Below are 15,755 nucleotides of genomic sequence, written 5' to 3' on the forward strand. Positions count from 1 at the left end.
ATCAAATATTAAGTATTTAGATGTTGTTGTTTTAAATGTATAAAGCTGTCTTAAAAACTGATCACAAAGCATGTGTCTTAATTTTTAAAGAATGCATTTTGAGGTAATCCTACGGTTTTATAACTGCAAGAAGAAGTCTGTTAAACTAAACAGCAATTAGTAAGAACATATCAAAGCATCCGCGTATTCCTTCATCTGTTGACTGTGGAGGTTAGGAGGAGGGATCTAAAGTAAGAACAAGGTCTTAAGTAGAAAGAAGCACATAGCTCAAAGACAACCTTGGCAAGCGAAACTATTTTCACGGACCCCGGCACGCACGAGGTCGAGGCTGCGGTCATTTCTCGGGGCCTGAATACCACATTTTACGAATGTTGTGAGTTTTGTCTTATTTTTAAACGTGGTGATAAAATATACTATTCGCTATTATACATTAGTTGATGACAGAATATAGAAATGATGCAAAAGTAGTTATAAAATTCAATTGTATTTCTCTGAGGAAATAATAATAATAAGTGCACCTAATATTACACATTAATATTTATATTTTTTCAAAAGCATCATGCTAAACATGCATCCACATAATGTATACATTTCAATGAGCATAAACAACTTTAACATAATGTAGATAGCTGTTTTAACAAAATCCGCACAGAGAACGTATTGTTTAAAAAAGTGCATATCCTTACAGATATCCCACATAGGTTTCCGTATCATTCGTTTGTGCTCGAGCGGAGTCTTCAACTTCACTTGTTTGTATTCCTCTAAATCCAGCGGACTGTTCTTATTGGTAGGTGCGAGCGTTACATCACAATGATTATGACGCGCCGTCTTCCTGCTTCCTTCAGCCGCGTCTTAAAGTGAATCTTGTTGGTGCGAGCGCGCTCTCAGCCTCCTCCTGGCAGCGTGCGCTGAGACATACAGTTTTCATGCAGAGAGAGGAGCGGCGCACAAGAGCTCTTTCTCTATCTCACTCTCTTCGCTCTCGCTTGTCCCGAGAAATTACAATATTCATCACGGGGCGAACAACCCTCTGTATTTTCTCTTACACTATCGCGAAGAAGCTCAATTCGCTCTCATCTTCAGAGTAAGTAACCTTGTCATTTGCGCTCGCGCTGAGTTTTGTTCTGATGACTTTCCATTTGATGCGCTGTACCGCTTTATCCTTCACTGTCTTCGGGTTGCGGTTGTTTTAACTTTACCTTAAATTCGTGCCATTTCGGAGGGATAACATCTTAATGTTTTCCGTAAAGTAAGTATAAATACGCACTTGTAATATTGCTTGTAGACTTTGGAGAGGCGACGCGAAACATGTACGCTCAGTTCTGAACTTGCCGTTCATTCCTCGTAATAGGACAGTCGCTCTCTTCTCGGATGTACACCGTGCGTGCACTTTCCGCATCTTTATTATTTTACATTTTTGGTGTCAGTCGTCTGTTGTTTTATGCCAATAACAAATGTCCTCGTCATTTACATAGACGCTTTCGCTTGAAAAGAATCAAATAGAAAAAAGGTTCCAGATGTCACCGGAGAATCTTTTAAGTGTTACAAAGAACTATTATGCTGCTTTTCATTCTTTAATTTTTTTGAACGCCTTGCTGTAGTGCTTTAAAGAGCCGAGGGACAACAACAGTGAACTTGAGAACCTATAATGTCTAACAAGAACTTTTTTTATCTCAATACAAAAAAAAGCGCCTTGATAAGAACATGGCTTTTGCTGAATCTAAGGTGCTACCGTTGATCAACCTTTATTTTTATAAACGTAAGCTTATACTTAGCATCTCACTTTCACTGCCACTCTAGCTTGACGCGTTTCTTCATCATCATCATCATCATCATCATCGTTTCATGACGTGAAAGTCAGATAGTAGACATCAAAGCTCCAGTTTACGTGCACATACGATTCATATGTTTAGGAAAGATTTGCCGACATATCCGTAAAGTCTATTTTATTGTCAAAATGAATGTCACGCACGTGGTTGTTGATCAAATATTTTTGGTTTGATGATCAGTGCATCACTGTGCTCCTATCAGTGCGTCAGTGCATGCGATCAGGGTTTGCTGGAGAAAATATCTAAATAATCATATAATTTTCCAAGATTTTTATGATTTGTCGTAACTAATCTGAAATTTCTTAACTGACAGAATTTTAAAATAATTTTAAATGTTTCTGAAGAAAAGTTTTTTTAGTAGTTTTAATGCCTTTCAGGGGTCTTTGAGTTGGCTGAGTGAGGGTCCTTGGGTTTTTAAATGTTTAAAACTACTATTTTCGAGAACTTGCTGGTGGCACATACATGTTTAGGCTATTTAACACATCAACTGCGTTATCCGATTTGTGTGTTCACATGAGCGTGATTGAATTAGTTTAATGTTCTTTCTTTGTTAACTTTTTTCGGCTTTAAGCTGAACGGCTTTAAATATTTGGCGAGAAGAGGTGCGCATAGGACGCAGTGTCCGTATGAGGTTGAAAGACATCCAAAACGAACAGATTTTGTTGCCATGTTGTCATGATTTGTCAGATATCTATATTTAGAGACAGCTAAAGCAAAGTTTTTGCTGGTATTTTATATCCTAAATGTAAACTCCGGACAATCTCAGTCGGTGCGTCTTGAATAACAACTAAAGTTATGTCTTACAAGGTGCATGTCTCAGAATATAATTTTTTTTTATTAAAATAACGAACGTTTATCATGTAGCCGTACTGATCATAATAAATACACTGTCACATTATATTATTACACGTATATTTTATCTATAACATTTAGATTTGTATGTTGTGGAGAAGTAGTTGCGTTAATTAATACGTGCTTAGCAAAGCTGTGCACTTTAGTCATGTGTGAGATGATGTGCCTTTTTAATGTGCGTTACATTCCCAATGAGCAAAGCTATATATAAGTTTTTTTTTCTAATGTGCATGGGGAGCTCAAACTTTTTAAAATGTAATTTGAGATTAGACAAATAACGTTGGCCGATCTCCGTCAACAAACTTGCAAAACGTGCAATTAGCGTTTATTACACTGCATTACACACAAAAAGGATTTATACTTGAATTCAATTCATTAACCCTGAATGTAATTCGTGTGGTGTATTATACTTGTTGTATTATAATTTTTTAATTACGTGGGAATATAAAAGGCAGTTAATCTTTCAAAGATAATAAGTGTCTTTATTTGCTAGGTCTTTGCAAATATCAACTGTAGCTGTTTCTTTGGCAAATGGTACATATACACTTACCAAAGTGAACAAAGCCTGCAAGTTGGCTGTGTGAGCACAATAGTGGCAGGATATGTTTAGCTAAACACAGCAGTTTGATTTTTAAATGGGGTCTTACATGAGAATTAGACTGTTGGCATGCAGTCTTTTTGTAGATTATTTGAAAAATGTTCAAATGACAACTTTGTAACTGGCTTTAATATATGTATTTTAAGCTATAAGCTTTTTGTCAGTTTTATTTAAAATACTGTAGGCCCAACATTTCAAGAATTTTTAATCCTTGTGTGATGTTGTCTAAGACATTAGCCTGTTCAAATAGCATTTAGAATTGGGCACAAGAAACTTGGAGACATATAAAGAAAATTATTCATCAGTCCTTTCTTTCTGGCCAGGTTCCCAGGGTTCTCGAGCTGTGCCCAGCTGACAGGCTTTCGAAGATGGCACAATAACAGTTCCAGTGATGCCTGACCATGACAGCACATCCCTCTTAAGCAGACAAACCAAGAGAAGAAGAGTTGACATAGGAGTGAAGAGGACTGTTGGGCAAGCATCTGTGGTTTTTACCCGCGCAAAAGCAACCTTTCTTAGTGCCATGAATCCCCACGGTTCCGATCAGGATGTTGAGTGTTCAGTGGTGCAGCACGCAGACGGTGAGAAGTCCAACGTGCTTCGCAAGCTGTTGAAGAGAGCAAACTCTTATGAAGACGCTGTCATGCCCTTTCCAGGGGCAACCATCATATCTCAGCTTCTGAAAAACAATTTGACCAAAAATGGAGGCAGTGAGCCTAATTTCCAGGGAAGTGGCCTCTCGAGTACCGGCTCAGAGATCCAGCAGGAGGATGCTTGCAGCAACTCCTCACGGGGCAGCCCTCAGGAGTGCCTTTCACCATTCAGCAGGCCCTCCATGACCCAATTTGAGATGGAGAGGCTAACAGATGAGCATCTAAGGGCCAAACGAGCCCGGGTGGAGAACATCATCCGTGGGATGAGCCATTCTCCCAGCGTCACACTTCGAGCAGGAGATAACGACCGTGAGGGGGCAGCGCAGCCCCCGAGTCCTCGTGAGAACTACCGGGAAAACAAGCGCAAACAGAAACTGCCACAGCAGCAGCAGCAGAGTTTCAGCAGCTCGTCTCTGCACGCAAAGAACAGAAACACGAAGAACGGCGGCAACTTCAAACTACAGCTGGAGGACATGCAGAAGCAGCTCCGGCAACTGCAAGAGAAGTTCTACCAGATTTATGACAGCACTGACTCTGAAAACGATGAAGATGGTAACCTCTCTGAAGACAGCATGCGCTCTGATGGAATGGACAATCGTGCCCACGACTCTGTCCCAGATCGTTCCGACAACGAAATGTCTGACCTGGATCCGGGGCACTTTTTGGATCGAGCACGCGCACTTATTCGGGAGCAGAGCATGATGGAGGGGGACAAACCCAAGCGTGATGGGTCAAGAGGAAAGAGCCAGGGACCAACCTCCATGCATGCAGAGGGCAAACAGCTGGCAGAAACGCTAAAACAAGAGCTCAATACAGCAATGTCCCAGGTAGTGGACACTGTGGTGAAGGTCTTTGCCAAGCCTCCACGCCCAGTTCCTCAGGTTTTCCCACCCCTGCACATGGAATCCCCTGATCGTTTCGCAGTCAATGGAGAAACCCCAATTTCCATACTGCCAACCAGCGCTTGCAATGTTTTGGTGATGTCATCATTCCTAATCCCCTGGACACTTTTGCTAGTATGCAGGTGCCCAACTCAAACGACCAAACAGAGGCCCTGCCTTTGGTGGTGAGAAAGAACTCTTCAGATCAGACTGGGTCTCTTCCCACACCTGGGGTCACCACCACCATCCCTCTCTGCACCCCCCACCTTTATCTTCTACAATGGGCTTTAGTCCTCCCTCTTTCCGCCATCCTTTCCCCCTTCCTCTAATGGGCTACCCTTTCCAAAGCCCTTTAGGTGCCCCAACAGGGCCTTACCCAGGAAAGGATAGGTCTTCTCCTGAGTCTCTGGATCTGTCCAGAGAGACCACCAGCCTACGGACCAAGATGTCGTCTAACCACCTCAGCCACCATCGTTCCATCTCACCAACACACCCAGGGAATGAAGGCTTGTCCTTGTCCCTCATCAAGTCAGAATGCGGAGACCTTCAGGACATGTCAGACATCTCTCCATATTCAGGAAGTACAATATCCTTTTTCAAACAAAATGTTTCAATGTTGTATTTTCATTTCTTTAGATAGATGAAACGCTTTTAGTGTGAGTGCAGCTTGAATGCCCTACGAATGACAAACACATCTTGAAAGATATAAACTTAATTTTAATGAATCTCCATTAATTGCCACATTCAAAAAGCAGTGTTCCTCTAGTAGTGCAGATTAAAAAGAACTTCGGTGGACGGAGGCTTTTAAGTGTGCGCTATATGGAGAAGTGCTTGAAAGGCCCCGCCGTGGCTAAGATACCTCCCATCTTCTCTGTTCTCACACTATCACAGGGAGACTCACAATAAAACCTCCTCTTTCATCACAGCACATGCAAGACTTTGTACATAAATGCTCAAAGCAAATCATATTTCAAAGCCAGGAAGTAAAAGGACAAGTGGGATCCTTTGCTTAGAGGCCCTAGAAAGTTGTGTTAGAAGAATGGTAAAAGATTTCTGTCAGTGGAGGAAAGCTTAATTTCGGAGGACTGGTTCTCATTCAGCTTCAAGTGAACGCAGCAAGGGTAAAAATGTCCCAATACTGTTGAGCTTCATAATTTAATAAATTAAAAATAGCTTTTTAACACAACATGTGATCTCAGAACACAACAAAGCGTATTTCTTGTGAACATCGCCAGCTTGCTTTAGGTAAAAGTGCACTGATAGCTGTTGCCTGGCAGTGGGTCTTTTCTTTTCATCCTGTTTCTCTGGTGTGAACAGGTGTTTGCAGGTAGCTGCTTTTCTTTCATCCCTTTCCCTCTTTTTAACCTTTTGCCAAATGGCTACTAGATCTTTGATAAGCTTTGAATGCAAGTCAAAACGAACAACACCAAATGTGACATAAAAAATATATATATTTATTTTAAGAGTAACTTTTGAAGTTTAAGATTAAAGGTTAAATAGTTTAATAAAATAAATGATTACACAAAAGAATGAGCAAGCGATCCATTCTAAAAACGCAAAGATAATTCCCCAAGTAAGCACTCTTCAGCTCATGTAAGAGTCTATTATTTCTCTAAGTGTACTTGCACACCTGCACAGTTGGGACCTGAACAACAACATCTCAATATTTGCAAAATAGGGTGTTTAATCAAATATGAATTTCTATTCAAATTCTAGAAGAAACAAGCAGCCAATTATCTTCAGCCATGGCCAGCATGATCTTCCTTGTCACGTGCTCTCTTTGCATCTCAAGAAAAATAGCCTTGTTCAGTTTCCCCCATCATTTGCATATAGAGAGACCGAACAGCTCTGGCACAGGGCTGTTGTAAGAATGGGGTGGGGGGTGGGCGGCAGGTGAAGCCAGTTTGCATGTCTAATATAGTAGACGAGGACAGAGGTTCATGGTTGCGCTAGCTCAATGCTCAAGTGCTGAGGCAGCTATTGCACGTAGATTCAGGTTTCATCAATTAAAGCGAAGCAAAGAAAACGCGCTATGAAGACATTGCTCAGATCACTTTTCAAACTCGGTTTGCCAAAGTGGTTTAATAAAAGACCTTCTCGATTTCAAAATCACTCTGCTGGTGGAATGACAAAATTTGAGTCCTTTCTGATTTATGTCAAAAGATTGTCATCAAAGTTAGATTTTTTTCCCCCCGAGCCAACAATCTGAAAATGCTTCCTATTTATTTCCTCCTCTAAGCAAGAGCTGAAGTCTCAGCTGTAGTACATTTGTTGCTCTAATCTTTCATATTGCTGAACAGATGTCTAGCATTAATTTATGGATTTAGCATCCCTATGTCCTTTTTGCCTCCTTTCTCTCCTTACACCTGGCCGCAGGATCACATTTCACTAGTTATTGTCTCCCTTACATGCAACATGCTTAATACAAAACCAGCCCTAAAAAAGCCTAATGATGCAGTGCATCTATGGCGGTGTTGTTTATGTAGTATCTCATTTGGCTATAAACCACAGCTGCCCCATTTTTCTCCTCCCCTGAAATACTTCATATTCATGTTTGCATTATGTCCTTCATTCATGTTGACTATGTACCGGGTTGTCTTACACACTCAGTGGGCCGGTGTTTACTCGATCTATTTTGTCGTTTCGCATATTTACGTATCCTAGAAACGCCAGTATTTTTCTTGGAAGCCAGGTCTACTTGTAGGAAATGTGAGTCAAGCCCTGTCGAGTCGTCCTCGCACAATTGTTCCCAAGATCTGCGACTGTTTGTTTTATTTAAAAGTCAATGTCTTGAATGTTAATGGCACTGAGTAATGAGATACCTGGGATTTATGAATGCTGTTAACAGAGCAGAGACAGGGCAGAATGAACTGATATGATCGTCGCTCTGTAAATACTGCGAAGAGATTGAACAGTGGCAACTGCGAACGCTTCCAAAGTGCGACGCCCATTAGATTAAAGAGCATCTCGATGTGATTAATCTCTCGAAATATAATGATAAAAGAAAAAACGGTGAAGGCGTTTACCGGGGCTCTTTTTCCAGACTCTATTATTCACTTTATTTTACGAAGGTGCACTTTTTGGGCTTCTCCCTACTCTTGGTTTTTAAATGAGCCTTTAGGTCCTTGAAAAATCTGACTTGTTGTGAAAAAGACAGCTTAACTCTCTCTCTTTCTCCCTCCCGCGCTGTCATTCACTGCTGTTATTTGCTGTATGCATTATGACAGATGGTAGGAAAGAGAGTAATGCTCTTTTGGTCTTCCCTATCAGCCTAATGGAGGTCACCTAGGGTTCTCCTCCTCTCCTCCTCTCTTGGCAGAAGGAGCACGTCAATCTACATACACACCATTATTAGAGAGGCTCAAATAGCACCGACAGTCAATTTTAGCCATTCTTACATGTAGATAAATGTATTGTTGCTTCGGTAACTTGGTGCTTTACATAACAGACTCTGTGCGGCACTGCCATGACGGTGCCATGCTTTATAGAAAAGGGGGGTGGGCGAGCGCTGGGTGAGCCTCTTAATTGACCTTGTGGGGGCCCATTGATTTAGCCCCACATGCATCTTCATTTTGATAAATTATAAAGCCGTTAATTTGCAGAGGAAATGGCTGGGCCAGTCTGGAGCGCAGATGTGGCTAAAGCCGGCCTAACTGGCAGAGCGGGGGCCGTGCCAGGAGGCTCAGGGTGGAGGGTTGGGGGTTGGGGCTAATTGTAATGGGTAGATGGCTCTGGTTAGCCACGGTCTCTCCTGGGACCCCCCTCAGCTGCCCTCTGTTTACCAATCTAAAGGGCAGTGCCACCTCCAGATAAATAGCGTTTTTATTGGGATAAGCAGACGTTTATTGACTCGAGATGCTACATTGACTGGGGCTCTGTAGGTGTTAGGATGAAGTCGTCAGAAAATGGAAATAATTATCGGTGTAATTATTATCCCTGCAGTAAATATATGTAAGGGTGGTATATTCTGGTTTTTTATCATCATATCTAATATTATATAAAAGCGCATATTTGTTTTGTTTCATGTCTATATGTCTTTACAATTTTTTTCCTTCACCTTACAAATTTCACATCCAAGAGGGGCTTTCGCCGAACCATCTGAAAAAGGCCAAGCTGATGTTCTTCTACACACGCTACCCCAGCTCCAACATGCTGAAGATGTTCTTCTCAGACGTGAAGGTGAGCTTGCCGTTGACCGTTAACTATGTCGTGTGAAGTAGCGCTGTCCCACTAGTCCAGATGGGTCCCAAACAGACGGCCAGCTCTCTCCCCCCCCACCCACTCACACACACACACCACACACACACACACACACACACACACACACACACACCCTCCACCTCCCCCCAATTAAAATAACTGGCCTTAATCTCCTTCAAGAGAACAACACTGCACAAGTCCCACTTTCCCTTTTACTCACTTTCGCTTTTATTAAAAACATTCACGTTCTGTCACTTCACTCACTGCTGGTTTGCGAGCACAGACAACTAGTCTCTGTTTCTGTTAACTTGTCGGGACGGTCATTTCCAAGAGTTCCCATCATGTGTGGAAGTGGGAGGCAGAGGGTGATAAGAGCTGAGAAAATTAGAGGTTCGGGCAGAAACGAACAAACGAAAGCGGGAGGGGACGGGGAGGAGGAGGAGGGAGACAACAAACAAAATGGAGCACAACAACACAAACAAAACAATGGCACCGATTGTCTTTTATTTACAACTTAATTTGTTGTTGATGCGTCATACAGGGAGCATACGGAGGAGAAATAATGTGACAGATTCAGGCCACATTATTTAAATGAGGAGAGCAGGGTCCTCTCACTCCCAGCTGCCCCTGTGCCGGGTCCAGGGTGACCACCTCATCCTCACACACATGCTTCTGTTGCATCCATCTAAATCTGCCAGCAGCTTAATACTCATGAGAACACGCTGCCATTCAGCGCTCGCTCGCAGCGCTTATGCTCCGACTGAAAGTTATATCATTGTATATTTAGAAAATGGCATTATTAGAGAAAGCTGATATATTCGTAGAGATTCATTTTCATAGCTTCATATATTCATAGCTTTTTAAACTTTTTTTTTTTTGAAGACAACTTTAACACTTCCCCCGATTCATATATTTCGCTCCCTAATTTTAAACCACTGAACAGAAAGTTAATCAAAGCCTTAAATTAAAGACGGCCCAATTACAATTCCCCTTCAGACAAGGCTGTGAAAATTCTGTACACATTAAATTAACATTTCCCGAAACAAGGTCAGTGTCCTGGGAGAGATGGTTTTTCAGGGCTGCTTAAGCAGAAGGGAACAATGGGTGGCATGTGTTTGTTGGATCAACTAGTATGTATGTAAGGGAATTAAAGCATAAATTACTGACTAATTACGGCTGTATAAGCCCACGAAAGTTACAGGAATTAGTGATTAAAGACGTTTAGGCACCATAATGATGGGATCTAAATAGGAAATAATGACTGTGGGAAATAGGTTGATTTGACAACTGTTTTGCTTAAATTGTCTGTAATCGGATGATTAAAAAAAAGACCTTCTGCCTTTGTACTAGAGTGACTATTTAATGGCCTAATTGAATCTTTTTTTAATAAAACAAAATATAGACTAAGAATGTCACTGTTTTTAATTGTATAACATCAAGCGAGAAGATTTAGTACAAAAATGACAACAACAATAATAATAATCACATTTCACTTTCTTATTGCTCTAAAATAAACTCTATGCAGTAGATGCCACATTGTATGAATTATATAATAAAATATAACCAAGAATGTTAAGATAAATATAATCAATTCAAAATATTTCATAATAACTCAAAAAAATACTTTTATTATAAAGTTGAAGACCAAAAGAATTAAAAACAGAAAGCTTAAAAGTTAAAAGATGGTAAATAATCATGTTTTTTAATTTATATTTTTAAATGTTTCATTAAATAATTGTTTTAAAATGCTTAAATGTACAGCCTATTTCTTTACTTGTATATAAATGTAATAATATTAATAATAATAATAATAATGAATGAAAGCTAAAAGGGTGAGTCCAAAAGGATTTGAATAATCAAATCCTAGTCCTAATCAAATAATCAGAAGGATTGTGATGGTGACGATAGATTGTTATTCTGTAAGGAAGAGGAAGCTTCTTCTTACAGGTAGTGCAGAAGTAAGTGAGAACATTTCCTACGTATGACCACACAGAGTGAGCCAGTGGTCATAAAGAGATTAATGTCACTGCCCTTCACAGGAAAGCAACAGGAAACAGTGATCTGACTTCTTATGTAATGGATAATACCTTCGTCCCTCCTCAACATCTCTTTTTCACATTTGTTCCTTGATCTCTTGTCATATTTGTCACACTCAGTACGGTCGCGATAATGTGATTTAGTGTAAAACTACAGTGAGTTTGTTTTAACTAAGTTTATTGTCAAGTGGAGCACAGTTTAGCATTTTAAATGAGTTTTTATTTGGAATATTTCAGTGAAGTATTTATTTCATTAATTGTTTTGTTAGTTTTAGTTAAGTTTTTATTTTGTGAACACATTTTTGTTTTACTTTTATATATTTTTAGCTTCGGTCTTAGTAACTGTAGATTAACAGAGTTAACAGAACACTTCCAGTGTCGACCAAAGGAAAGCAGATTAGATTACATTTTTTGCAAACCTCTTAGTAATAAACATAAAATAAATATTTGAACAAAAAAACATACTAATACAGCAAATAAAAAATAAAAATGTAATTTTTTTATGTTAAAGATCAAACTATATATGTAGTTAAACTTGCATAGTTTACATTTTTGGCAAAGGAAGTAAGGAGAATATGTTTTTTTGTATATAATCATTCTGCTTGACTGATGATTAGGTAAAACTTTAGATTTTTTCAACACAGAATGAGTGCTTATGAATTTTGAAAACTATTATTAATTTTTGCTAATTAATAAATTAGTTCACTTCGTTTTTCAGGGACTGCTGTTAGTTTAGTTTACTGTAGTTTTTGTTTTTATTTATTGCCCATCTTTGTTAACACTTCACAATAACTACACACTGTGAATCATTTATTAAGCATTAGCAAATAGTTCATTCATTATCTGTTAAGCATTAACTCTACATTAATAGGCGTTATTAGGCAGTTTATAAATACATCTACAAATGCTGTATTTTTGACACGCACATTTATAATGTGCTTAGTAATTATATTTTCATAATTTATTAATTATTCATTAGTACGGATTATTTATTACAAATTGCTTAATAATTGTTCATTACTAAATTCAGTATTGCGTTATTTAGTTGGTGGCTTTTAGAATAATTTAGAATGAGTTAGTAAACTATTCAAACCAACATTTATATATTTTATTATTCAGGCATAAAGTATTGGTCGCTATATATGTTAATAAATGCTTTATTAACTCAACTTCATGCAGTTTTGTGACCTAATCTAAAGTGAGGACTATTTATGCTTTGTAAATCCCTTATAAATGACAAATAAAGGCAATGAACAATAAATGTTTGTAATTTTATCTAAAAAATAAAGTTACTGTAAACTTAAAACATTCCCAAATAACAAGAGAGTCAAAATACAATTAACAATAAATACAATTGAATAAAAAAAAAAAAAAAAATATATATATATATATATATATATATATATATATATATATATATATATATATATATATATATATATATATATATATATATATATATATATATATATTATATATATATATATATATATATATATATATAATATAAACAATATATTAATTTTAACAATATATTTTGATACAACATTTCAAAATTATTTAGCAAGTAACTTGATTTTAGTTAAGATGCAAAGATTTATTGATGATACAGTTTCTTTTGTGTGTGTTCAAATTAATAGAAATTAATAAAGTCGTTTATTTCCCTTTTTTCTCATGTTTAGAATATAACCAAGTCTTTATTTTTCATTTATAAGGGATTTATAAAGCATAAACAGTCACTAACTTCAGATTAGGTCACAAAACTGGATGAAGTTGACTTGACTTAAAGTATTTATTAACATACAAATGAACTATTAGTAAGATTTATGAATGTTAATTTGAATAGTTTATTAATCATTTACTTATGCATTTAGAATGATCTTAAAATAGCACCAGCTATTCTTAAATAACTGGTTTGTGAATAATGTAATACTTAAATAAGTCATAAAAAATAATCATTGACAATAGTATGAAAATACAATCATTAAACACATTTTACACGTGCTTATAAATCAAGATTACTGCATTTGTAGCTGCAGTTATAAACTGCTTACTAACTTCTATTAATGTAGAGTTAATGCTTAACAGATAATGAATTCACTATTTGCTAATGCTTAATAGAAAATTCATAGTGTGCAGTTATTATACAGTGTTACCCTCTTGGGATGAACAAACACACCTGTTTTTTTTTTGTTTTTTTTAATAAAATTTTTAACCCAGCAATTGGCTCAAATGTATGTCCATATTTGACCCAAAATTAAGTTAAAATATCCCAGCATTTCTTTATAGAGCGTACGTTATCTCTCGCCACTTCTATTTCTGTGCAGATTAATCAGCATAAATCCCATACGGCATATTCACATAACGCATGCAGAGGTGGTCGGCTGGCCTGCCTACAGTAGCCTTGAGGGCTAAACGAGAGAGGGTCAAGGGTTAAGAGGAGTATTAGCAGGAAGATGGTGTGACACTGATTATGAGCAGTCAAAGCAAGCATGAGCAGGGGGTTATGTCACTCCATAAGGGTCGAGGCGTATACGTTTCAGCCGGACAGCTCCAGTAAGGTCAGCCGTGGGTCAGGGACATTATTTTAGCCGCTCCGGCTTTGTCACCAGGCTGCCTTTAAACATACAGCATACCATGTACCATTAACAGCTGAATATCAAATAACCTACCAAGGCACTTAGCTTACTTCCCCCTTATAGAGCTCCACTTTTCCCAGATTCTCAATCTAAGTGCATGCTGTGTTCGGGGAGGGGGAGACTTAAAATGCACAGACCCCCGTATAAGTAGCGTCCCCACCAGGCGTGTGTGAAAGCCCGTATTGTCCATGGCTAACAGAGGAAACGTGCGGAGTGACAGGTCAAGTCTTCCCCCGGTGTCTTGGAAAGAGCGGATCTCTGTCACCAGAGGAATAATCTTTCACAGGCCCGTGAGCAAGACTGTGTGAAACGCACTTGTTCTCTGAGTCAACCGCTGCCCGGACACATTACAGGCATCAGGATGATTTGTTTTATGAATCTTTTGAGCGTGCTCAGTGGATATGTAAGGTTTGGTGAATAACAGGATGAGGTGCACCGTGGGAGGGCTTGAGGTTTGGCGTTTCTTCGAGCAGCGCTGGATATTAGAAGCAGAAACATGGATTGGATGAAACTATAGTGAGAGTGCTGAAAGATTGCAACAATATAAAAAATGATTGAGTAAGTGAAGTATCAAGTGAGCAAGTGAATCAATATACAATGCTCAGCATATATAAGTACACCCCCCCTCACATCTATCTTTTAAATTCAGATTTTTAATAGGAAGCTATACAATATTATATTTGTGCATATACATCAGATTAGTCAGTACTGAAGCCAAATCTGGAGCTCATCTAACAAATAACTTATGATAACGGTCCAAAAACTAGTACAGCCAAATTTATATGTTATAGAAAAAATTAAATACACATTTAAAAGGAGGAAAAATCAGAGAAGCAAAAGAATTGAATTGAAGGTTATAATTTTGTAGGTTGTGATTTATTTTTGCAATATTTTGCTTGAATTTAATTGTATTATCTTTCAATTTCTAGATATGATTGGTGACTAAAATATTATTTTATTAAACATATCTGTTTAATAAATCTGTTTAAATGCACCAAAATACAGCCTATATTCACTGAGAAATGGAGAAAAATTCATTTTCAAAATGGGGTGTACTTAATTATACTGAGCACTGTAAATAAATATAAATAAATGAATAAAAATGAATAAATATACATCAATCTATAGTTATCAATCTATAGTTATAACCTGTATTGTAGATTAACAAAAATAGCTATTTGGTATTAAGTCTAAATTTACTTTTGCACACCATCGTGTCAAAAAAAAGTAAAGATCCAACAAAGAATGTAAATAGAATAAATAAAAAAAGCATGTTTTACTAAACCATTTCAGTTTTTTCTACTTCAAATTTAAAGTCAAATAATTTATTAGAATTAATTATCATTATTATTATTAGGGCTGCACAATACATCGTTTTAGCATTGATTTCGCAAAGTGCACATTCGCAATAGTCACATCGCAAAATATGTAGAGTCGTCAATGACCAGGAGCTACAAAATTGTATATATTTCTGTATTTATATGAACTTTATATAATTTATGCAACAAAAAAATTTCTTACCTTTTTTCTTATTTCTAGTACAAATATCTATATTTCAAAGCAAAAACAATATTATTTTACTCCACTGGCAGATCATTTCACTTTATTAAGAATTTTTAAATATCTGGACTAGAAACAAGACAAAGCATTTTTTTACATTGTGATTATTCAATTTCTGTACTCGAAGTAGTAGTGCTATTCCAACTATTTAATCTATCTTGTAAAACTATATTTACATTGCAATATTAATCAAAATAAAATCTCACAATATCAGATTTTCCAATATCGTGCATTATTATTATTATTATTATATTATTATTATTATTATTATTATTAATGCAAACAAAGTGGAAGCTGACTTCATCCCCAAACATTTCAAACCATTTAAAAAGTTACTTGTGAGATTTCAGAACTTGGCCAAATAATAATTTTTTTTTAAAAAAATTTTCTAAAACCAACTTGTATGGCATTCTATCCCACTAAGAAAATCAAATGTGTTTGCAAGTGTTTTTTTGTTTTGTTTTTTCATGTGGCGACATATCATTTAGGGTTTTGTTTCATGCATGG

At 37.3% G+C, this 15,755-nt stretch overlaps 1 protein-coding gene across 1 annotated transcript in view; it reads left to right on the top strand.

Moving 5' to 3' along the window:
• Positions 1-865: 865 nt before the first annotated feature.
• LOC130244314 (prospero homeobox protein 1-like) overlaps positions 866-15,755 on the top strand; it is a 47,307-nt gene continuing 32,417 nt past the window's right edge. The window contains 7 exon segments of the mRNA XM_056476693.1: positions 866-1,084; positions 3,603-4,325; positions 4,328-4,386; positions 4,388-4,868; positions 4,871-5,046; positions 5,049-5,399; positions 8,885-8,992. Of these exon segments, the coding sequence (XP_056332668.1) occupies positions 3,671-4,325; positions 4,328-4,386; positions 4,388-4,868; positions 4,871-5,046; positions 5,049-5,399; positions 8,885-8,992 (1,830 nt within the window). The 5' untranslated portion in view covers positions 866-1,084; positions 3,603-3,670.

Source organism: Danio aesculapii, chromosome 17 (assembly GCF_903798145.1).
Source record: "Danio aesculapii chromosome 17, fDanAes4.1, whole genome shotgun sequence".
Classification (NCBI taxonomy): Eukaryota; Metazoa; Chordata; class Actinopteri; order Cypriniformes; family Danionidae; genus Danio; species Danio aesculapii.